This window comes from Dipteris shenzhenensis, chromosome 32 (assembly GCF_047967505.1).
Source record: "Dipteris shenzhenensis isolate YYH24624 ecotype China chromosome 32, Dip_SZ_1.0, whole genome shotgun sequence".
Lineage (NCBI taxonomy): Eukaryota > Viridiplantae > Streptophyta > Polypodiopsida > Gleicheniales > Dipteridaceae > Dipteris > Dipteris shenzhenensis.
Window position 1 is genome coordinate 2,898,264 of NC_141627.1, and position 25,863 is coordinate 2,924,126.

General features: G+C 43.5%; 1 protein-coding gene across 1 annotated transcript in view; it reads right to left on the reverse strand.

Annotated features, from left to right (window-relative positions):
* Positions 1 to 1,305: 1,305 nt before the first annotated feature.
* Positions 1,306 to 25,863, reverse strand: part of LOC147880178 (tobamovirus multiplication protein 1-like) — an 80,883-nt gene continuing 56,325 nt past the window's right edge. Inside the window, exons 9-11 of the mRNA XM_087370438.1 lie at positions 2,406 to 2,459; positions 2,240 to 2,317; positions 1,306 to 1,997 (exon numbers count right to left, since the gene is read on the reverse strand). Coding sequence (XP_087226564.1) covers positions 1,905 to 1,997; positions 2,240 to 2,317; positions 2,406 to 2,459 — 225 coding nt within the window. The 3' untranslated portion in view covers positions 1,306 to 1,904. The remainder of the gene's footprint in view (positions 1,998 to 2,239; positions 2,318 to 2,405; positions 2,460 to 25,863) is intronic.

The window sequence follows — 25,863 nt, forward strand, 5'->3', positions numbered from 1 at the left end:
ACGAACCAGTCGACGATACCCGCGTAGCGTCTCTAGTTCGCACAAAAGATAGTTCTTCGTTTTGAATCTGAACTGACGATGTAAAGCCTTGCACTCATCATTGCACCAGCTATTATAAGGTACGGTCCTAAGTGGTGATAGGCAGGTGGAGCGAGTGGTGTAAGGGAAAGCATGAAGAATAGCCTCGAGTAGTGAGTGGGTGATCAAGATAGTGTGGTCCTCTAATAGGGGTATGAAGTCAAAATAAGCGAGAAGTATGTACAAACGGCCCGAGTAAAAAGGTAAGTGATCATGGTCAAAGCATAGGTCATGATAGGTGAAGTAAGAAATCAGTAGGGTGGAAGATGTGCGGCGGGAAGTGAAAATACTAAAGAATAAGGTATGATCAACTCCTAGGCGAAGAGGTACCGCAGTAAATCGGTGATGTGAGATGTGAAGGCAGGGAATTCCATGATGTAATCAACAATGCTAGAGCCGCCTCCATATGAAAAGCATGTGAGACCACTTGAGGCGGGCCATCTATCAAGACAACTAAAGAGAGAGAGAGAGAGAGAGAGAGAGAGAGAGAGAGCTCCTCCCTATAATCTCTCATATTACTCAGGCCCCTTACAAATTCTTAAGGTGGCCAAATTCCTTTTGTAAGTCGATGTGTATTTTGCTTGATGATTCTCCATATTTGAAAATACCAAATGCCAACATTGCGCTTTGCTTTTCATGCCACGTCACGGTTTAGTTTCTACTATGGAGGTTATTGCATTGCAAACTGCCATTTCCATTTGTTATGGGGCTGTTCAAGCATTCGTAGCTTGTGGCATTATGTGTCCGGCACATCCCACTCCCTTTTCATTTTCATAAGCAAGTGCACTTCGAATTTTGGATCTCCTGCAGTATCTCTCCTCAAGGGACCCTGCTATTGATTTAAAAGCCAATTGCTGAACGCTGCTCCATGAGAGCTGTATTCTCCTTTTCATTGTATCTTTTTCTTTTATCATAATTTAAATTTCCCTTTTCTTCCGGGAAAAAAAAACTTTCCTTTCTTCTTTTTATTATCCGATAGGGTACAATAAGAGGAGATAGACTCATTATAATAAAATGTCCTTTAAATTGTTCTGCCTAGAACACCCCAACGTGATGTGGAAGGAACAACGATGTGTTATCAAAGTATACATCCAAATCAATGACCTAGAAATTTCCAGAAAAGCAAGTTGTGTTTACCATAATTGGATCTGTCTTCCCACAAAATTTATTCAATCTATTTCAATTACTGCAAGCAAAGGTCTTAGCATGATATGGAGTAATTCCCCATGGCTATATTCTGTATAAAACACAATCATATTATAGCTGTTTAATACCAGAATATCTTTGACTGACTGACGCTTCATCTATGGTAGCCCATACAAAATCTTGTCCTGTGGGAGATGAAGAAACAGAAGAGAATCGCCTTTCTTGTTACAAATCAATAAAACAATGACACTTTCCGGTGCTTGGCATGTATTTCAATTAATCTCTCTTGGTTGTTGCAGCCAAAAAACTACTGCAGGAACTGTATTCAAAATTTCGGACCTTTAGGTCTTACAGAAAAAAGTGGCTTCTGTGAGACTGTTGCAATAATGATCCTCCAAATTATGCAATGGCAAATCCATATCCCATCCATATAGCAGCTAAGATACGAATTGGATTTCAAGCCAATTCAGAAGACAATATCAGATAGCATTGAGCAGTCACTTTCCTGTCGTGTTGCATATCTCAAGCAATTTTCATCCTGTCACATTGGAAGAGGGTACTTACTGAATAGGACATCCCTGGAATTTGACAGATGGACATAGAGACAATCCTGAATGTCCAAAGGTTTTGCTTGTTGCATATGTAAAGCAACTTTCATCCTCTCAGTAAAACGGGGTTACTTATTGAATAGGACGGTACTGAACTGACAAACGCTTTGGAGGCAGCTTACGCAAAATGAATAGAACGAGTGCAGATGGAACAATCTCCACAAGCTGCTCAAAATAAAACATGGTTGAATGCTGTCAAATTTTATATATAATAAACGAGCATACTCAAAGCTTCACCATCCCAATATAAACTTCAATAGGAACGTATACAGCCTCTTATCAGAATAAATCACACAATAAGCAGTTTGATTTTTGGCGACATGGTTCCTGAGTTCTACTTTTGGACGTGGTTTGTGTGCATTTATATATCTGTGCAAGAAACTTAGAATATCAGGATGTAAAATTACCATATAATAGAAAAGATTTAGGATTGGATGATTCAGCGAATCTACATTTGCCGCATTATCAAATGCAGACCATGCCACCTGCAAAGTCCACACCAAGGACACTTAACCTTTGCAAATATGTATCCGCTTGATCTTTCTCGTGAAGTTGCATTAGAATTAGACTTACCACAACAGTTCTAATGATAAAGCATGTGCAACAAATTGCTGTGACATATCCAACCTGCCAAAAAAAGATCCCACTTAAGACATGCTCAAAGCCCTTTTTTTTCAAATACATTCACTAGATGTAGTAGACCCAATTTGTACTCCAGGATTGGGTGGTTTTGAACATTCTTCAAGCAGATACTTCTGCGAGCAGCTTACAAGATTCACCAGCCAAAAAAAATGAGTGCATCTTTATTAGGGCCTTTTCCAACCTACCATTATGTTAGTGAACTACAGATACTTTTAACAACACAATTCCATTTCCATGGTACCCACTATATTATGCATAAAGTGATCCTAGTAAGAAATTTCAGATCTTTTTTCGCACAAAATAGTTAATCTTTACAGTATGAGTCCATTCTCTGAGCTTGCAATCACAATGCATCTAGGGCTTTCAAACAAATACCCAGATGTATAGTTTCAATTTAGTCTTGACCCTAACAAAATCTCAAGTGAAGTAGCATTCCCACAGACCATAGTTAAATTAGACCTTATTTTCTGTATCTCAACTTGTATCCCTTCACAAAAGGCCCTTTAAAGTACCTATTTTCCAGGCATTAAAATTTCAAGCATCTTTAACATGATGTTAAGAGATTAAAGATAACTGGACCAATTTGCAATCAGAATGCACACTTCTGTTAAAATCCTTAACTAGTCATCCTTAACTGGTAGTGGGAATATGCCCTTAACCAGCCTGCCTACTACCACGAGGTACTCCAACCCCTTATCATGATGGAATTGAAGCATTTGACATGAATGGGAATGGGAACAGATTTAGTCACCTTGATAGCCTCAGGCAAACACAGATCTTTGGGGTATTATCATCACACAATCATATGTTATCTCTTCAGTGCTAAAAAGAGATGCAGGGGACTGCATCAGAAAAAAAGGAAAGGGGGGGAAGCGGGGAGAGAATTTTCAAGCGAAAAACGGATGTGACCAAAGTTGTGAAGCCTTGAAAGCATGAAACTCAACAGGCCTGCATCAAGAAAACAAAGCTCCCCTCCATGTTGAAATTTATTACCACAAAAATTGGCAAAAGCAAGGACCTGAGTGAACATGGAGGAGCTCAAAGAGGAGAGCAAGCAAGCCATGCTCAGAAAACCAGTTGGCCCGGTCCACGGTTGCAAACTTATTTTTGAAGCAACTAACTTACAAACGTGTGACTCAAATTAGTACCAAAATAAACATTCAAACTAGAAAGTATTGTTGGAAGATCATGGAAATTGAGAAGTAAAACAGGAGAAATAGAACATACAGAACATTGTGCCAAACCGAGCACAAATATTTGAAATTTATTAACACAATATTTGGCAAAAGCAAGGACCTGGGGCAACATGGAGGAACTGAAAGAGGAGACCAAGCATGCTGCGCTCAGAAAACCAGTTGGCCCCGTTGGAAACTTCATTTTTTAAACAACCAACTTACAAACTTGTACCAAAATAAACATTCACACTAGAAAGTATTGTTGGAAGATCATGGAAATTATGAATCAGAAATGAATCACAAGAAAAGTTAAACAGGAGAAATTAAAGAACATACAGAACATTGTGCCGAACTGAGCACAAATATTCAAGAATGGAAGACAACATCTAATTGTGAACTAAGGACTCTTGTAAAGGACCGAAGACAGCTCCTAGCACAGCCTCTATATCTTGTAGATACGTGAAACACATTGTTGATTTTATAACTGCCAGTCCTATGTCAAATCAAGCTAGCCAACACTTGCTTTCCGTTGAGAGTTACTCACACAGAGGACTGTCTCAAAGATGACTTGTGACATATGAGACAAGATCCCAACACTAATAGAACTCATGCATGGAGGTGACATAGTCTCCTGAACATATCTCGGCTTGTAATCTGATCCTAAGCCAATGCATCTAGATGAATCCAGGATGCAGTTTCGATCAAAAGGTTGAAAACCATAAACTCCATCACACATAGCAAGGACTAGCTACTATATATATATATATATATATATATATATATATATATTTAATTATTATTATTTTTTTCCCCCCGAAAAAACAGTGCTGATTATATTACTTCGAAAAAACAAGAATACATGGGGTCAGTTTTGCAGCTGACGGGGCTGCGTTCACAAATCGGACGCAGCCCTAAGAGGAAACAAAAAGCTCTCTCTCACGGAGGGATCAGGCGGGTGTGAATAAACAGCCAGAGAGGCGGTGAGTAGCGCCATTGAAGGCCCTGAGATGTATGCTCGAAGAAGAGGCCCTGCGTATCCCAATCACGGAGGAATCGTCTCTGCTTCTCCTGGCCAGCCTGGGAATCCCCTTGGATCTGGTCCCACTGGCCTCTGAGCGTGTGGATAATCTCGCTCCAGATGTCGGCCATGACCTGGGCAGTCGAAAGAGAGGTACCTCCGAGGATTTGCGCGCAGCGCGAGGTCCAAATGTGCCATTCGACGATGCTGCTAATAATCTCCCAAACTGGCTGCCTCACCTGAGATCCTGTGTCCACCTCTGCCAAGTGCTACGGGCTTCTTGGTTTTAATCCCATCCTTAGAGATAATATGCCCAAGCAAAATGCCAGCTCCTATGCAAAAAATACATTTCACTGGATTTATGGAGATCGGTACTTCTTGGCAATTCTTAAAGACTTTTTCGAGGCAGGAGAGACGCTTGCTATCTAGAACTTGGTCAAGATACTCGCTGAAAGTTTCCACCATGATTCTTTGAAAAGTTGTTGGTGTGTTCCTCAACTTGAACGGTATGATCATACGGGCATATGCACCCCACTCGATGATGCAAGCCATCTTTTGTTGATCTTTTGGTGCCAAGAAGATTTGATTGTAGAGGTTGTACCCATCCATGAACGAGTACATTTTGTGGCCAGTTACCTGGTCCAAGATGTTGTTTTTGTTTGTGAAGGAATAGGGAATGGATCTAGTGTAGTCTAAACATACAACTTCTTGTAATCCCCACATACTCAAAGCTTCCTGATTTTTTTTGGGACCACCACAATTGGGAAGAGCCAATCACTCCTATCGATTGCACAGATGAATCTTGCGAGCTTGGCCGTTACCTACTTGGCATAGTTGGGATTGATTATTATCTCTATTGGCACACTGGTTTGGCATTCGCTACTAATTTTATATCTCGAGAGACCCTTCTCCCAAGTCGGTGTAGCTCCACACAAAGACGTCTTTGAAGCTTGTGAAAAACGATTTATCTTCTGGAGTTGAGCTGTCATCACATTTTCACTTACCCTTGCAGTTCGAGGTTCTTCCTTTGTGCCCAACTTCAGCTCTTGTGTTGGCTCGAGGGCTAGATTTTATGTGCCCAGTTGACTGATCGTCACCTTAGGCTCGCCTAGTTTTCTCTTTCCCGTTACATTTTTCGGGAGTTGCTCGGGGTACATATATTTCTACATTGCTAGCTGCTCCTCTCTTTGCCTTTGCTTGATTTCAGCTGCCACTTGGAAGATGTCAATCTCACCCACAAGTAAGATGTTCATCTCCCTGAACCTCATTTTATATAGCTTGTAGGAATTGGTCTTCCATTTTAGGGTCTTGTGGTCAATAGTTTCTTAGAATCCTACTAGGGTTTCTTGGTATCTGAGCTCTGTCTCCTCACGTTTTGATTGTCACAACTTCCAACCCGCAATCATGAAGTACTTTGGCACTATTGACCAAAGACATGCCCAAAAGTAACAAGTAGGCGTTCTCTTCCATGGGTATGACAATTAAGCTCACTGTGTAAAGGATTCCCCCTATTGTAATTACTACCTCGAAAATCATTCCCTGGGGACCCATTGGCCTCTAGTCCGCAATTCTTACCTTGAAAGGAGATGGCTTCAGATTTTTTACATTCAGTCTTTTGACCAAACTTTCGGAGATAGTGTGATTCCCGATCCCCCATCTATGATGACCCCTTGTGTGTTTTGCTTCATTTTGATCGTGATCACGGGTACTACCTCTCTACCACCGCTGTGTCGATCATTGGAGTCGTGAAAAAATGAGTCAATTATAGGTCTTGGCCTGGTGCAAATTGCCTTGCAAAAAATTCACAACAGTAGAGCCAGCTGCAATAGCTCCTCCACTGTTATGCTAATCTTCAAATCTCTGAACATTTCCCATGCTTTTGTCGCTCATTGCTCCGTTCCATGCCTTGGCTTGGCTCTGAGTTGTGTGCGGCGCTTGATGATACATTTGACACTTGTTCCTTTTCCTGGGCCTACATCTGTTTTGGAGTATGCTTGATATTCTCTTGGAATTCTACTATGGGAGTCTTCCCTTTCAATTCCCTTCCTATTTAAGATGTGGCTTGGATTTTGTCCGTCCTATTGATATCCTTCCCTTTTGGTTGCATCTTTTCTATGCTTGTAACCAGTCTACTTCCCTTTGTATCAAGTTGTTTTGAAGATGTTTGATGTATTCCTGCCGTAACTTGAATTTGTTTTTTACATGACCCTCTTCTTCATAAAAGTTAAATCTAACGTTTGTCCTAGATTTGGCATAGTTCTCGATCTTCTCAATGAGAGGGGGAAGAAGAGTAGAAGGGGAGCAAGAGAGAGTGAGAGTGAGAGAGACACAATAGTGCGGGTGTGAAGTGATGAGTGAGCCACACCACAAACTCACTTAAGTTTTATTAGGATTAGGTTTACCCTATGACTGTCTTAAGACAGTCATAGGTGTCCTAACTTTTAATTCTTTAATTAAGGGTAGGCAATGTGCCTTTACCCCAACAACCTCCCACCTAAAGGCCAATGTGCCTAAAGGGGAGAAAAGAATAAAAATTACAGCAATATACAGTTACTGTATACTAGACCATAAAGTAAGAATGGTCTCATCCTAATCCCATGATGTGGCGGCAATGTGTAAACCGCTCTGTAGGCAAGCTCTTAGTGAGCAAATCTGCAGGATTATCATCAGTATGTACTTTCACAAGCTCAAGACGCTTGTCTTCCAGTACCTCCCTGATGAAATGATATTTCACTTCTATGTGCTTGGTCTTCTGATGAAAGACCGGATTCTTTGCCAACATGATAGCACTCTGACTATCACAATGCAAAACTGGCATGTCACTTGTAATGCCCAAATCTCCCACCAGCCGAGTAAGCCATATTGCTTCCTTGCAGGCCTCAGTGGCTGCAACATATTCAGCTTCTGTGGTTGACAGTGCAACGCATTTCTGCAACCGAGACACCCATGATATAGCACCTCCTGCAAATGTGAAAATATAACCGGTAGTAGATTTCCGGTTATCTGCATTCCCTGCATAGTCTGAATCTGTAAAACCATGCACCAATGCATCCTTCCTACCATAGCATATGCACAAGTCTTTGGTACCTTTGAGATACCTCAAGACACCTTTCACTGCTTCCCAATGCCGCTTGCCTGGATTTGCCATATACCTGCTGATGACTCCCACCGCAAAAGCAATATCCGGACGAGTGGCAACCATGGCATACATCAAAGATCCAACTGCAGATGCATACGGAACCTTGGCCATTTCAGCCTTATCATCATCTGATCTGGGGCTGTCCTTACTGCTGAGTTTTAAATGTGGAGGCAACGGGGTACTAATGGACTTCCCCCCCTCCATTTTAAACCTCTGCAGTACTTTGTCAATGTACTCTTTCTGTGACAGAAACAAAAGTCCCTTGGACCTGTCACGAGTAATACGCATGCCAAGAATATGATTTGCATCACCCAAGTCTTTCATGTCAAAAGACTTATGCAGTTGTTTCTTCAAAGCACTAATCTCATGCTGAGATTTACTGGCAATAAGCATGTCATCCACATATAGAATGAGTAGCATTAAACTGCCATCCTTTGCCCGTTTGGTGTACAAGCAATGATCGGTCTCACACCTATGATACCCTTGGGACTGCATGAAGGCATCAAACTTCTTGTACCATTCTCTTGGTGCCTGCTTGAGTCCATACAAGCTCCTTTTGAGCTTACATACAAGCTGCTCTTTCCCTTTAACAGCATATCCCTCTGGCTGACTCATATAGATCTCATCATGGAGATCTCCGTGAAGAAAAGCTGTCTTCACATCCATCTGACATAAATCCATGTCATCATGAGCAACAAGAGCTAACACTGCTCTCAAAGTAGTCATCTTGACTACAGGGGAAAAAATCTCATCAAAATCAATGCCCTTCTCCTGCTTAAATCCCTTGGCAACCAATCTGGCCTTATACCGAGGTAAAGCATTTGAATCCACTTTGACTTTGTAAACCCACTTGCATGGCAAAACCTTTCTGCCTGCAGGTAACTGCACCAAGTCCCATGTATCATTCTGAAGTAGGGAGTCCATTTCTGATTGCATGGCTTTCTCCCACTTCTTTTTCTCTGCTCTTCCCATAGCTTCCTTGAAGCTGGAAGGCTCACCACAATCTGTCAACATGATAAAATCAGCCACATTATTGGCTCCTGGAACAAACCTGACAGGAGGCCGTTGTGCACGGGAGCTCCTCCTAACAAAATGTTCCGAATTAGGCTGCTGTCCAGCCTGTTCTTCATGAATGACAGGTGGCTGTACCACCATATCTGGCTGTGCTACAGCTTCATCTGCTGGCATATCCAGTGGTACATCATTGGCAAAATCATCTGGCTGATTTCCAGCCTGTATACCCTCTTGAACAGGGTGATCTGCAGCAGGCTGCTGCTGCATATAAATGGGCATTCTTGGCTGTCCAACATCATCATAAATAACCCTCCTGTATTCCACAGGTTGCACGGGTTCCTTGTGTACACTATCTTCTTTAAAGATGACATCATTGCTGCGTATAATCTTCCGTTTAACGGGATCCCATAACCTGTACCCCATTTCACCTTCATCACCATATCCCATAAAGATGCATCTGATAGACTTTGGATCCAGCTTGGTGCGTAGATCTTTGCGTACATGAGCAAAGCACTCGCAGCCAAATACCCGTAAGTGCTTATATGAGGGTGGCTTGCCAGACCACACCTCCTCTGGCACTTTCAACTCCAAAGCCTTATTTGGTGACCTGTTAATAATGTGAACTGCTGTTTGCACGGCTTCTGCCCAAAAGCCATGGGGTAATGCAGCATAAGACAACATACATCGAACCTTCTCCTGAACAGTTCGATTCATCCGCTCACTTGCACCATTTTGAGATGCATTATGAGGGGCTGTGAGTTCCTGTTTGATGCCCTTAGCTTGGCAAAACTGCACAAAAGCATGTGACACATACTCACCCCCATTATCGGATCTGAGGCATTTCAGCCTACGACCTGTCCGATTCTCCACCTGAGCGACAAATCTCTTGAAAGCATCTAGGGCATCTCCCTTATGCTTCAAGAAATAGACCCACACCTTACGTGTGGCATCATCAATGAAAGTAATAAAATATTTGGCACCCCCTAGTGATAACTGTGGCATCTCACACAAATCAGTGTGCACTAGATCAAGTGGTGCTCTATTCTGAGGAGTTCTCCTCCTATGAGGAGTCACAGAATGCTTGCCAAAAATACAATGATCACAAGTAGGCAAATCTGAAAAAGAGAGAGGCGGCAGATAACCCAAACGTGACAGTTCTTGCATTCCCTTAACAGACATGTGTCCCAACCGGCTATGCCACAATGAAACCTTTGGCAGCTCGGTTATGGCAACAACATGATTACCCACACTGGAAACATAAAGAGGGTACAAGGTATCACTCTTAAAACCCTCAGCCACTACAGTATGGCCATCAGTAATCACCCATTTGGAATCCCCAAATGTGGTGTGGTAACCACTGTCATCCAATAAGCCAGTGCTAATCAGATTTTTCTTGATTTGCGGCACATGGCGAACACCATCAAGCATAAATGACTGTCCATCAGGAAGTACTATCTGTATACTGCCAATCCCTGCAATCTGACATGCATAGTTGTTCCCAAGATGAACAACTCCATGAGTACCTGTGTAGGAAGTAAACCACTCCCTATGAGGTGTAACATGAAAAGAGGCACCTGAATCCAAGAGCCACGTATGCATGTCATGGCCATCAATAACCAAAGCATGTGCTATTACAGCAGAAGAGCATAAAACATCATGTATGTCACTGTCACTGTCCTCTGCTGCAACATTCACTGCATCCAAGTCATCTGCCTTGGCCTTGCCTTTGCCTTTGCTTGCATTTCCTGCATCCTTCGTTTCAGCCTTCTTGGCTTTCTGATCCCGTATGAACTTGAAGCACTTCGACTTCACATGTCCCTTCTTGCCACAATAAAAGCATTCAATGTCCTTTTTGCCACGGGACTGACTACGGGATTTGGACTTACTAGCAGATCTCCCCTTCTGCTGAGTCCTGCCTCTGTCCTGTACCTGCAAAGCACTTGAAGACTTGCTGCCCGCATTATTCTTCCTGCTCATCTCCTCCATAAGGAGAGAGCTCTCTACATCAGCATAAATAAGAGTGGCATTTGAGTTTGACAGGGTGGTCTTGAAAGTGTCCCAACTCTCAGGAAGAGTACACAACAAGAAAGTAGCCTTGAACTCCTCATCAAGGTTCAACCCCTGTGCAATCAGCTGTGTAAAGATAGCATTGAACTCACTCAAATGTGAGGTCATAGCTGTACCTTCCTTCATGCGAAGATCGACCAGCTTCTTCAGCCAATAAACCTTACTGGCTGAGCTCTTTTGGGCATACAGTTCTTCTAGTCTTTGCCAAAGACCATAAGAGGTCTTTTCAGCCTGTACATTGAACACAAGAGTGTCTGAAATAGTGAGCATGATAGCTGCCCTCGCAGACAGATCAAGCTCTTCCCAGTCATCAGCTGCCATATCAGATGGCTTGACACCCTTTACCCTTATGGGCTTAGCAATCTTCTTTAACAGAAGAACATTCAAGCACTGTTCTGCCCATAATGCATAGTTATGTGCTCCTTCCAGTTTCTTTATGTTCAGAATTGAAGAATCACCTCCTCCTGATGCCATATCAGATGAGGAAAGTACCTGACTCCCTGGAAGTAAAAAGACTGAATAAAAAAGTTCTGATTTCTCAGAAAAGCCTGCTCTATTCAAGAGCCAGAAGCACTCTCAAAGGTGCTGTTTTTTTTTACTGTCAGTAAAATCTGCAGCAAAACAGTAAATGTCCCTGCAAATACTGTACCTTCTGACAAACTGTTCTGAGCTCAAAAAAGGCATAAAAACAGTAATTTCAGACTGCTGCTGCTGCTCAACAAGAGCTTAACAGTGCATAGTTATCTGACAAAACCACCAACACTGTTGTAAACACTGCTGTACTGACTGTACTACTGACTGTACTGATCACTTCTCCCACCTCAGATGAGGTATTGCACTGAGTTAAAATTGCAGAAATCACTTGACAAACACCCAAAAAACAGTAAATGACCCTTCAGCCTGTCACAAAACCTGCAACAGTAAATGGGATAAATCCCAAGCAATCACCCTTATACCAAGGGGAGAAAATGCATCTGAAGATCTCTGTCGGTAACCCAAGTGCTGTCAAACAAAGTCTGGGCAAAAGCCCCTTGATCTGACACCTGAATCAAGTGGAGAACACCTCAACACTGAGGTAGCATGCAATATGAAAATCTCTCTGACAAAATCATCCACTAGTGTAATGCATATACTGCCTTGTGTAGAAATGACATACACAGATCCCAACGTACAAACACTCAATGAGGAACCTTTTGAGCACTGTCAACGATGGACAGTTAGGGACCGAGTAAACTCGATGCGCCCTGGCCAAGCGTGGCTCAACTGAGGTTCTCTGAGTGTTGCACAAGAAATGTGATCTGCAAGAAAATGTCTCCTCAACACTGCGGAAATCAAGACAAAAGTGTGCTCTCTGGCACCACACTGCCTCAAGGCATACAATGCATCACCTTCCGGGCAAAAGCCCTATGATCTGCTCACCTGTAAACTGAGATTCAAACCCAGTAATAGCATATGTCCTCTTGCAAAATCAAGGCATTACATTCCCAGAACAGAATAACTGTGCAATCAACCACACACTGTGGTTCCTTCACCTCAAGCACGAGATGAATGAAAAGTACTTGCTGTACTTTCAAGATAAGACAGTTTTGTGAACTGAAAATGACCTTGAATCAAGAGGAATGAAGAGCAGAATGCTCTTTCTCCTCTCTTTCTTCCCCAAACAATAAATGTACTCTTTCTGTACTTTCGTACTTGCTGTACTTTTGCAACAGCCAGATCCAAAGAAAAAAAAACTTTGGACACAGATCCCGAGAAAATGTACCTCCCTGCTGCACACAGATCGAAAAAAAAATCTGTGTAACTTCCTGTAGGTGTGGCGGCGTCGTCCGTACAACTGTACGGAAATCCGTACGACTGTACGGCAGTCCGTACGACTGTCGACCGTACGGCTGCCCTTGGAGTAGGTGCGCCGCTGCGCAGCGTCGCTGAGCAGCTATGCAGCTGCTCTGCAACTATAGCAGCTGCTGTACAGCTGCCTGATGCAGCTTCGCCTAGCTGCTAAGAGGAGCTGAGAAATGCGCCGCCGCCCTGGAGCTGCCCTCGACACAGCCCGTGCCCTAGCTGCTCCCGCACCGTCGCCCTGGTCTGCTCCCGCGCCGTTGACTGCTGCGCCGCCTGCTGCTACTGTCGCAGTCCGTCCGTACGACTGTACGGACGACGTACGGTCGTACGGCGCTGTCCGTACGTCCGTACGGAGAGGGTAGTAGGCTAGGGAGAGGAGGCTTGGGAGGGGAGGCTCTGATACCAGTTGAGAGGGGGAAGAAGAGTAGAAGGGGAGCAAGAGAGAGTGAGAGTGAGAGAGACACAATAGTGCGGGTGTGAAGTGATGAGTGAGCCACACCACAAACTCACTCTAGTTTTATTAGGATTAGGTTTACCCTATGACTGTCTTAAGACAGTCATAGGTGTCCTAACTTTTAATTCTTTAATTAAGGGTAGGCAATGTGCCTTTACCCCAACACTCAACCCATCAATTTAAAGCCTCTTCCTCTTCCTTGGTCTAGACTTGGTGGTCTATCGTCTCTTGGCTCAAAACGACCCATCCTTGGGCAACAGGATCAGATCTTTTATTTGCAGCAGGCAGTGAGAGAGCTACGATTGGAATTGGCAGAAGTAAAGGCTCGACTTCACATTTTGGAAGGGCCTGGTAAGCAAGTAGTAATTGATGAGGGTGTAAAATCTTGTAAGGATTCCCCCCCTACCCCGCACCTAGTCTCTACAGTCAAAGATCTTGCTCACATTGAAGTACAAATTGAAGTACAAACTGCTAAGAAGGAAGTGATTGTGGAAGTGGACAGCATGTAAGTCAGATATTCAAGCAGAGATTAAAGAACACGAAGCGAGATGTGATAATGCACTGAAGATTCGAATAGGGGGACTCCCATAAGATTGGTACAAAGAGGAGGACACATATAGTGAAATATTGACAAAGATCAAAGCAAGCTTGCCCAACATTGAATGGGTGGATGATGATGAGCAGGATGATGACGCAGCTTCTATTTTGCAGTGTGCACTATAAAGGTCATGCTATCCTTACACTGAAGTCAAAAGATATGCAGATTAAGCTTCTTCGACAATCTTATAAGTTGAAGGGCACCAAAGTATGGATAGCAGAGGAGCTTACACAAGCTCAACTTAAGATTAAGACTAAAGTCAGGGCGGCCTGAAAGGATGGAAAATGGAAAAATGGGCAGTGTACCGTGAAGGCGTAGCACTAATTAGAGAGTTCAAATCAAAACCAAAAGACTCTCAGTCTTAAACTGATGTATGGCTATTTACTCTTCTAGACTATCATGTAGGTATTCTAAATAATGGGGGTGGCTTTTTGCACTCCTTGGGAGTTGCCATGTGCCCTCCCTAAAGCAGATGTACTAGAGGGTTTCTTTCTGTCCCATAGACCTTTTGGTCTCTAGTGGACATTAATAGACTTTCTTTCTTTCTTTCTTTGCTTCATGGGTAACCTGACTAAAATCTGCTGTCCTCTTGTTACTCTACCAGCATTTTGAATGGTCATGGTTGTGCTTTAGACAAGCTTTGCGATATTTAGTGTGGCACTCTTCTTTTGTGTGACTGTTGGACCGTTGCATAAGCATTTTTCACACTAGCTCCTAGTCTTCCTCGGATGCCTAGCTCTTGAAGCATCTCTTTGAGTTGGGCTATTAGTGCTTCCTTCTTGAGTCCTCCTCCTCGCTCTACTCAGACTTCTTCTTTTGCTTGGTCTTGAATGTGCCACTTTTCTCGATAGCGATAGCTCTATTGAGCAATTCCTTGTACTTTTTTCTTGTTGGGTTGACTATCTCCAATGAGCCGTTGAACAGCCATGTACGCATCATTTCATCATCGGGTAGTGTGCTCAATTGATTGACCAAGGCTGTCGTGCGCAATAGAAAATCTTGAATAGCCTCCCCTTCTTTTGCTTCAAGTCATTGAGCTTGGTTCTAACATCCTCCTCATTGACTTTTTGAAAGAACGCCTCAAGAGCTTCCAACATGAGATGTCAGTCCTAGTCTTCTCGGATGCCTAACTCTCGAAGCGTCTTCTTGAGTTTTGCTATTAGTGCTTCTTAAGTTGTCCTCCTCCTCGTTGTAGTCAACCTTCTTCTTTTGCTTGGTCTTCACCGTGCCACTTTTCTCCAAAGCAAAAGCTCTATCGAGCAATTTCTCATACTTTCTTGTTGGGTTGACTATCTCCAATGAATGTGATCAATTGATTGACTAGGGCTCTTGTGCATAATACAAAATATTTAATAGCCTCCTTTTTTTGCTTCTAAGTCATTGAGCTTTGACTTCTTCACAAAACTGCCTCAAAAAAAGCCCAATGGGAAATTGGTTGAACAATCTTTGCGTCGTTCTTATCAATGTGTGCGGGAAGTAGTTCATGTACTCATCTTCAGTTATATATCCGTTGATGGCACACATGGGGAGAAGACTCTGTAGGTGACTACTCGCTTTTGCTTGGTGGCTTGCCATCGAGGGGCTTCTCGAGTGAAGCCCATCCAATTCTCCACACTTTGGCCTCTTGGGAGGCTTCTTGATCAAGGATTCTCTCTTGGTTTTTCGGGTCTCTCTAGGTGGTGGCATGCCTTCGCTCTAGATTGCACCCGCCTTCTTGTCGCACATGCTTGCACTCATGATCGTGTGCATGCCTTGACTCTGGACTTCATCTCCCTTCATCCAATTTGGTGTGTTGCTCTTGGTTGGATACTTGTCTTGACTTGGGACTCTTTCTTTGCTCCTCTAGTCTAGCGTCGCTCTTGGTCGAATCTACATCTTGATGACTAGGGGCTCTTCCTTTGCTCCTCCGATCTAGCATGTCAACCTCGATTGGATGCACGCCTTGTCTTTCTTAGCTCCTCCAATCTAGCATATTGCTCTCAATTCGATGTGCACTTGACTCGCAGTCGGATGATGCATCTCTTCTAGCTGGGTCTCCTTGCACCTCGTGTTCTCCACTGTTAGATGCCAACCTCTGCTCTTTGCATTCAGGTTCTGACTTAATCTCCAGTCTTCCGATTGCTAAGTTCTACCAATCCCTTACACCAAGTGCTCGTCTCCTCAGGAAGGGAATCTTTGCCGGCATTTAATCTCGTTTCTAACATTTGCTAGGTTTTAGGTGCTCATATGATGGCTTGCCTGACTGTGCTCTTGTGGCTAGAATTTTCGGAAGGCTCACTCCACTAAAACTTTCACCACTCTTTGACACTACAACCCACCGTGATCACCAAATGTTGATAGTCTTTTACCCTCACTACTCGGATGCTCATTCTTGCAGTCTATCCAGCTAGCCTATACGCTTAGGGAAACAAGCGTCAATAACTTAAGGTCATTGTAATGTGGGCAAAAACATATGGAGATGTATGTGGAATGAACATTAAATAATACGACACGTAAACTGAAGGAAAAGCCAAGTTGTATTATAGACAGCTCAAGGCTGCATGCTCTATGCTTTGTGTCTACACCTCACTCCCTAGCACGAAGCAATCAAGGCTGTGGTTCCTTCAAGCTCCGGCTCTCGCTCAGGCTCTAGCCTCCCCCCTTAATCGTTGTCGCTCCTTTTAAAGGATGTAAGTAGCCTCCGCTTGTGATTTAGCTGCCGCCTCCCACACCGGCTTCTTGATCTTGTTGGACCTATACTGCCCATTTATGCTCCTGTGCCTCCCCTGCAGTTGTGCGCCACTGCTGCCAACTGCCATGGGGATCTTGGCGTGTAACCCTGCCACTTGCCTACCACCTTAGCCATGTCCAAGCGAGTCCTCCTATAGTTGCCGGGGTTTAACAAAGCTTACATTTGTAGCCTGTGCATCGCCGTAATGATTAATCAAGCATAACATTGATGTACTCAGCTCCCAAAATCCAAGGTCAGTCTATTCATAGGCCAAAAACCTGTGGCTCTAAAGCCTGTTCCACATACCTCCTTACCATTGTACTGAAACACCCAGAGCTGCCTGTGATTTCTCAATGCTATTTTTTCTGCCTTGAAGACAGCCACGTCCAAGGGTTGGAGTTCGTGACTGGTATGAGATAGCAATGTCCACATTCAAACCCATCTCAACAGCCTGCATCAATTCATTAACGAAAATGTGGGCTTTACAGCCATCAAGGATCAGTTAGTTAAGAAGACTCCTGCAGAATAGCCAAAGATGAAATGATTTTGCAGTTATCCATAACCTGGGCTGGATGGCCATACAAGTACTCTAGCTCACATTCATGGAGGTAGTTGCAGTTGTCTTGAAACCTCGAAACACATACAAGCTTGGAATGCATCTCTCAGATGCATTCGCTCCATGCAAGGTTGCCATCCACTCTAGACTACAATATCAACCCTTTCACATCTCTCACGCCCCACCCTGCTTTGCCAAGACATGCATACTATCCACCCTAGCGGCTTGGCAGCCAGTCTCATCACAGTTCCAAATGTGGGTTGGTTCATAACAATGCTCTTGTACATAGACTCCACCTTGTCATAGAATTTTGGCACGAGAGCTATTGAGGTTCATAGTCTTTTGAGCCACACAAAATAAAAAGCCTTTCCACTAGCTTCTGCCAGGATGGTCCTCCTCAAAAGGGGTCTATCTCGTCTGACAAATCTACACAAGCTTCATTTTAAGATCCGCCAGAGTCAAAGCTTAAGGTACACATGTATGCTGGTACAGCCATTCAGTATTCAGATTCTCCTTATCATTCGTCAACATGGGACTCTTCTCTTGGGACTCATCAAACCAATTGGCAAGAGAAGTCTTGTCCCGTGCCATACTTGCATGATACAACTCAAATGCTGAGCCAGCCTATAACGCTCAAGTTGAGGTAACATGACCTCGGAAGGGTCAATCGACATTTTCCTTTAAAGGATCAATGTTTGTATTATATTTGTTTGGGCTTCATGTAAATGATCAATAAGGAATAAAGGTCAAAATCCTTGGCGAGGGTGACATGGCACTAGACTAGGTGGATCTAAGGCTAAGGGACCTAAATGCATGAAATGTGCCAAGGGGCAAATAGTTTTAATGATATCCCAAAAGAGGGGTAAATGATGCATTAAGCTTTCACGTAATCGGATTTTCTTTTCTGAGAAGCTTGCTACCACTGAGGTTGGTTGGGAGGAAAAATCAAGTGCCTGTGCCCGTGATTCGACGTAACCAGCTGAGAGCAAACAGATTTTCGTGTTTCATTTGGTATCAGAGCGGTCGTGATTGGGTTGGATCGAGGACTCACCAGAGACTGACGCACACGTTAGCTTTACGGGTGGTTACTTTCGGAATCCGTGATAGCGTGTGGAGGTGTGCTATGGTGCGCCGTATCAGAAGTCGTTGGAGAGCAGTGCGTAGAGGCGATGGTCCGTTGTGTTGCCCGCAAGCTCGTCTGTTGACAGATGTTATCACAGATTTGCAACTTGGTGTCTTTAGGGCCCTTTGGCATCACGAAGGGAAGGAAGACGAAGATAGTACAGCTAAGAACGTTGCGTCGTTTCGCAGTTCGTCAGTCTGGGTAACGATTCTGAAGTGAGACGAGAGCTACTGTGTGGTCACGGAACTAGCTGTCGCAGGATTTGGTAAGGAAGGCGATTCGGCTAGGGGCTGTGGACATGAAAGTATCCCAGGAGCGGGGCGACCGTCCAAGCGTTGGTATTGCTACGTGCACGTATTGCTTACAGGTTGCCTTGAGATATCCCATCACCTGCATGGGTATGTGTTCAAACAACATCTACGATATCTAAGAGGCCGGGTTCACGTAAAGCTGTTGACGAAATTGAAGGTGAGGTAGCCAGTAGAGTTATGCACGTTACTGTGAACAGCTAACCAGACAAAGACCACACTGGTATTACTTTTAATTACGATGTTCGCAGAGATGTTTGGGAAGAACTACCGGATCCACGGGATCATGATATGGTAGCCTACGCACCGATCTTGACGCGATCGCGAACCAAGTATTGGTTTAATGGTTTCGTTACTAGTTTCAAAGCATATAACGAAGAGATGGATAGAAGACCAACGCTGGTAAGCCTGCCTGCTAACTTCGTAAAGCACACGCTGTCGTACTAATGTGGCCCAAGGATCGCTTACCACGATGCGAGCGGAACGTGCAACGAGTCATAAATGCAGATTTGGAGTGGACTATAGGGACTAGTTGATCTCTTCATGCAGCAAGAATTATAACCAAGGAGCTCTCTATGCCTTCTAAGCTTTGTTGGCGCATATGCTTGTTTATTTGCCTCCGTGTTTGAGTCAATTTGGATTGCAGGAGTTTTCCCTAGTCAGGGAAAAGTGGTTTTGGTTACACTGTGATATATGCTTTGTTAGTTGTAAATTTGGAAGTTGGACTTTCGAATTGTAATTACAGTTTCAAGCGGTGTTTTATTATTATTATTTTTTTAAAAACACACACACACCCATTGACCTAAATGGAAGTAGAAGAAGAAGCTTCCAGGATGGATCCCGTAGAGTCGGGAGTCTGGCCGACCCCGCAGGTGTCGCGCCCAGCAGGTCATACACTATCTGGCAGAATTGCAATGTTAGAGGATGCCTTGCAACAGATTTTAGCGCAGCAGTTACAAACAAATGTAGGGCAGTCTGAGCTCAGGAAAATGGTGCATAGTATGTCTGCCAGACCATCTCGTGAAGAGAAAGATAAATCTCCGATGGAACCGGAGTCCAGTGTTCGTACGGTCGAGCCTAGGAGGGCTAAGGTGCCTAATGTTGCCAATTATAGGCCAGAAAAGTATTCTGGTAGGATGTCTGACCGTAGTCCCGATATCATTGAGACTTGGTTACACAAATGGGATGAGGCCTTCACCATTTGTGAAATCGGGAATGATATGAAGAGTCATTTTGGAATTAGACCGGAGGTAGGGTCAACAAGTAGTTCTTCTCTACTCTTAGCCCCACAGATAGTAAGGAGAGCATCTCACAGCTAGTTGACTCATGTGGAGTTCTTTAGATACATCAGGATGCCGTCTTGCAGGTTGCCACCAATTTCTATGCCTCCCTTCTTACGGCAGATCCTAACACTTAGGCCACAGATGATGCTAGAGTGGTTATTTGGCAGCATTTACCTGTGTTGGTGACTGGGGATATGACTACTTTTCACACATCTCAAAATAGATGGTATTGATGCATGCGCTAAGAAATTTTCCCATAGGATATGTGTGCATTTGAATAACACACCTCAGAGCATGTTTTTTTACGGTTGTACATAAGGCTTGGTAAAAAACATGGTTTATGGTGACTTTGACCATGCAAACCATATCTAATGGGCATGATAATTTTCACAAGTATCAAAATATATGGGATTTATGTGTGTTAAAAGTATCATATCCATCGTATATGTACGCATTCTAATAACACACCTCACAGCATATTTTTTACGGTTGTGGATAAGACTGTGAAAAAAAGGATCCATATGTTTAATGAGGCAGTGGATAGGTGGTGGATGAAACAACAGAAAGATGGAGTAGCATCCACTACTTGGGAGGGGTTTAAAAATAAATTTAGAAAACACTTCCTACCTCCTGACGAAGCATCCCGAGCTTGGGATCAGTATCGAAACCTTCGTTAGAGAAATTTATCAGTGGCGGAATACACTAATAAGTTCAGAGAAAGTGTAATAAAGGTTGATGAACCGCTACCTCAGTCAATCCAAGTAAAAGATTTTATCTTTGGATTGAATGATCGGATAAAGATGGAAGTTCGGGCTAAGTATGCGAACACGCTAGATGAAGCAATTGCCATAGCCCTAAACTATGAGGATGCAAAAGGGAACAGACTAAGTGGGTTTGTGCAAGTTGGGACTCAGTATGGATACCCGAATAAAACTGGGTTTAAGAAGAAATGGATTAGCAAAGGGAGTGCCTCACAGCCTAGTGGTCAAGCCAAGCAGGCGAAACCAATTGAGACTCCTAAATCAAGTACCACCATTGGAATGAAAAGAAATGTAACACCAATGGCAGCCTCGGCTTGGTCGAAGTCTTCCTTGAAACCAGAGCAAAGGGAAAAAGCGAGGAGAGAAAGCTTGTGTTTTGGTTGCCTTCAGTCTCATCAGTGGAAAGATTGTCCACGAAACAAAGATCGTTGGATGACTGAGATGGTGGTCTCAGAATGCGACGTGGAAATGGAGGGAAGTCCTAGAGCAGAACAGATGCAGATTCAGCTAGCGGGATCTTCTTAAAGGTCAGTATCTTTTTTGCTATGTGTGTCTGTTGCTAAGTTAGTAACTAGTGCACCTGATAATATCCTGTCAAAGCCCGCAGCAACGGGATATACAGCTTTCAATGATACGGAGTTAATTAAGATGAAAGGGCAAGTAGCTAATCATGATGTCATTGTGTTGTTTGACTCAGCGTCAACGCACAATGTAATTAACTCCAAGCTTGTAAAGAGGCTGAAACTAAAGACTAGCCCATCTGACTATGCATATATAGTCAGGATGGTTGACGGAAGTTCAACTGAAGTATGGGACCAAAGGGTTACCCAATTGGAGCTTCGAATTTAGGACTATGTTGAGAAGCTTGATTTTGAAATAACTAAGCTTGCTCATGCAGACATAGCCCTGGGTAAGGCTTTGCATTCTAGGAAAAATCCAGCCATAGATTGGAAAAAGCACATTTATCAATTCAAGATGAATGATGTGCTGTATGTCTTACGAGGTAAAAAGGATATACCTCAAGGACCATTGGTTTCCGTGATGGAAATTCGAAAAGCTCAAGAAGAGTTTTTGTTTCTTTATACAGCATCGGTAGAGCCGATTGATGATTCTTCGGTTAGCACTGATGTTGCCCAAAATGGAGAGATGGCCAAGCTGGCTGATCATATAGCAGAGGAGTTCTCTGATTGTTTTAGGAATGAGCTACCTTATGGGTTACCTCCAGAGCGGAATGTTCAGCATAAGATAAAACTAATCCCAGGGGCAGAACCTGTAAATAGACCTCCCTATAGGTTGAGTTTTACCGAAGAAGCGGAGGTGCGAAGACAACTGGAAGAATACCTCAAGTTGGGGCAGATTCAACCAAGTTTCTCACCTTTTACTTCGCCACTGATATTAAAGAAAAAGAAAGATGATACTTTTCACCTCTGTATAGATTACAGAGCATTGAATAATATCACTATTAAGCATAGGTATCTGATGGCTTGGATCGATGATTTGCTAGATGCATTAGATGGGGCCATAATTTTCAGTAAGATAGATCTTAAATGTGGCTACCATCAGATCCGTATTAGAGCCGAGGATGTACATAAAACCGCTTTTAGAAGCAGGTTTGGACATTATGAGTTTTTGGTAATGCCCTTTGGACTTACCAATGCTCCAGCTACATTCGTCATGCTTATGAACGATTTACTACATCCGTATATCGGAAAGTTTGTAGTACACTTTATTGACGATATTCTGGTATTCAGTAAAAGTATTACTGAGCATCATGAACACTTAAGAATAGTGTTCAATACTTTGAGGAAAGCCAGTCTTTATGTAAATAAAAAGAAAACTATACTGTGTATGGTAAGACTTGAATATTTAGGATTCATAATTACTTCTGAGGGCATAGAAATGGATCCAAAGAAAGTGGCTGCGATACTGACTTGGCCAATCCCTCAGAGTTTGACCACTTTGCGATCATTCTTGGGATTTGTCCAATTTTATCGAAGGCATATCAAAGGATATTCCGAAATAGTATCGCCATTGACTGATTTGACCTCAGATAAAGTACCTTTTATATGGGGACAGAATCAACAGGAAAGTTTTAACACCATAAAACAAGCTGTGGTCTTAGGACCAGTGTTAAAAATAGTTGATCCCCAGAAACCGTTTTTCCTTGAAACCGATGCAAGTGGCATTGCAGTAGGAGCAGTTCTTCTCCAAGAGGAAAGGCCAGTAGCCTTTGAAAGCAAGAAGCTTTCTCCATCTCAATGAAATTGGCCAACTCATGAATTAGAGTTGTATGCTGTTGTCCATGCTCTGAAAACATGGAGACATTATTTGTACGGGTCAGAGTTTTATGTTGATGTTGATCATGATACTCTGAAACATTTTTGTAAACAACCTGACTTGAGAGGCCGCCAAGCTAGGTGGACAGAACTCATGTAGGAGTTTAACTTGACGATTCAGTACCAAAGAGGGAAGGATAATAAAGTTGCTGATGCGTTGTCACGCATTATGCATAATATGAGTTTCACGGTATTAGAGAGTGCTTTAATGACTAAGATTAGAGAAACTCAAAAGGTGGACGAGTTTGTCCAGAGCCTATGGTCTAAGGGCTCATGTGTTCAAACCTGGGGAAAAGGATGACCTGGCATCCAGAAAAGGCCAAAATTATGCAAGATATGCCATAAGGGATGGTATGTTGAAAAGAAATGGCAAGGTAGTAGTACCTAATCAGAATGATCTCAGGCAGAGAGTCATTCAACAATGCCATGATAGCCCATGTGCGGGACATCTAGGAGTCGAGAAGACATATGATCTCATTTCTTTTGGCCAAAGATGAAAAAGCATATTCATGAATATGTGACACGTTTTTCGTGTCAGGTAAGTAAGGCAGAGCAGGTGAAGCCATCCGGACTTTTACAGCCCTCGGAGATACCACTGGGTAGGTGGGAGAGCATTTCCATGGACTTTATTGTAGGTCTGCCTATGACACAAGGTGGATATGATTCTATCCTTGTGGTTGTTGATCGTCTTACCAAGATGGCTCACTTCATTCCAACTAGAGAGTCTGTTAGTGCCCCGCAAGTGGCGGATTTGTTTATTAGACATATATTTCGTTTGCATGGATTACCCAAATCCGGAGTGTCAGATAGAGATGTTGAATTTACCGGTCATTTTTGGACTGCGGTATTTGAGGCACTAAGGACTGAGTTGGGAATGAGTAGTGGGGATCATCCAGAAACGGATGGTCAGACAGAAAGAATCAACCAAATTTTAGAGGATATGCTTAGAGCATGTGTGTCATTGAGGCAACATACATGGGACAAGTGGTTGCCATTGTTAGAGTTTGCCTACAATGATAGAAAACATTCCTCTACAGGGTTCAGTCTGTTTGAGCTCTGAACTATGGTTATAGGCCAACGAATCCAACTATAGTTGGAATACCTCAAAAAGTGCCTAGTGCCATGAACTTTGTGGTTCAGATGCGGGAGATGCTAGCACTTGCGAGAGCTAACATCCGCCAAGCTATGGATAGAGCTAAGGCGTATGCGGATGAAAACCGATCCGCTAGAGAATTTAAGGAATGAGAAAAAGTTTTTCTCAGAGTTCCTTCACACTCTAAGTCTTTGATTGCAGGAGAGTATGCTAAATTATCACCTCGATATTGTGGGCCATGGTTAATTCTAAAAAGAATAGGCAAGGTAGCCTATAAATTAGAATTGCCACAGGGTTGTAAGGTGCACCCAGTATTTCATGTTTCTCGTTTAAAGAAAATTTTGCATATAGGTGACTCACTAATCGAGGGTGTTGTGTTTTTTCAGGAGATAGAGGATAATGCAAGACGCAAACCAACAGGAGTCCTGGACCGAGGAACAATGCAAGTACGCAATCAAAAGATACCCACGGTGTTGGTTGCATGGCATGGTCTACCTCTATCAAGAGCTACCTGGGAATCCGTATACCAGTTACAGAGAGTGTTCCCAGACTTTATCATTGAGGACGCTAATGCCTGAAGAGGGAAGGAATGTTACGCTCAAGTCGAGGTAACATGACCTCGGAAGGGTCAGTCGACATTTTCCTTTAAAGGATCAATGTTTGTATTATATTTGTTTGGGCTTCATGTGAATGATCAATAAGGAATAAAGGTCAAGATCCTTGGTGAGGGTGACATGGCACCAGACTAGGTGGATCTAAGGCTAAGGGACCTAAATGCATGAAATGTGCCTAGGGGCAAATAGTTTTAATGATATCCCAAGAGAGGGGTAAATGATGCATTAAGGAAGGACCCTAAAATTGTAATGAAGGTGGGAAAAAGAAGGATTTTAAGGGGGAAATAGATGGGAGAATAGTAGGGGAAATGTGGGAACTGTGGGGGACTATATAAGTCAACCCAAAAAGGATTGTAAGGGACTTTTTGATGTGACATCTAATCCTATCTACTCTCCCTCCTGCTACCTGCTGCCTACGCTCACACTCTCCCTCTCTCTATTCCCTCAGCCTTCTCTCTCTTCCTTTCTCCTTCCCCTTCTCCTCTCTTCTCCTCCCTTCCTTTTGCTATTCTCTCCCCATCTCCAAATCTGCCCCTTCCCCCTTCTCTACATTGGTATCAGAGCTCCCCGCTCTCTGGCACCTTTGCTTCACCCCTTCACTCTTCATCTCGGATTCTAACAGTTGGTACGCCAACATTCGATCGATAGAGTGACTGCAATCAACATCATCGACGATAAACAAATCTCCTGTCTCATACCTCTGCAAACGATAAACAGAGACATGAACGGTGGGTGAAATCTTGAACGCCAAGCCATTGCTCAGGCCTGCATCCCACACAAGCTTGGCATCGCTCAATGGTGAACCCAAGCATTGCTCAAGCCTACATCCCGCCCAAGCTTGGCATCGCACGCAATGGTACAACTCATCCGTCGCTCACGCCTTCAAGCCATAGCCCGTTAGCCGCTGCCTGTCAGCCCTTAGCCCTCAGCCCACCGTCAGTCGTCAGCCCGCTCGCCGCCCGTTAGTTCACCACTCGTCTCGCCACCCCTTCGTTTGTTCACCTATCGTCCGTAGCCCTGGTTGCAAGCTGGCCGCAGTCAGCCAAATTTTGACGCCCGCGACCTCCGTAACGTCCGTCGCCGCTGTCAGGCTGATTTCCACCGCCGCCTTCCGCCCTTTTTCCATGCCTCCAAAACCTTAGATTAAGGTCTTGATTAGATCTAAGTTTGGTTGGTTAGGTTAGTTTAGGTCTGGTTAGGTCTAGTTAGGTTAGTGATTGGATAAGGTTGGGTTTAGTCAGTTTGGTTTAGTTGAGACTACCCTAGGTGTCTTAGTTGTCCTAAGCTCCACCAACCCA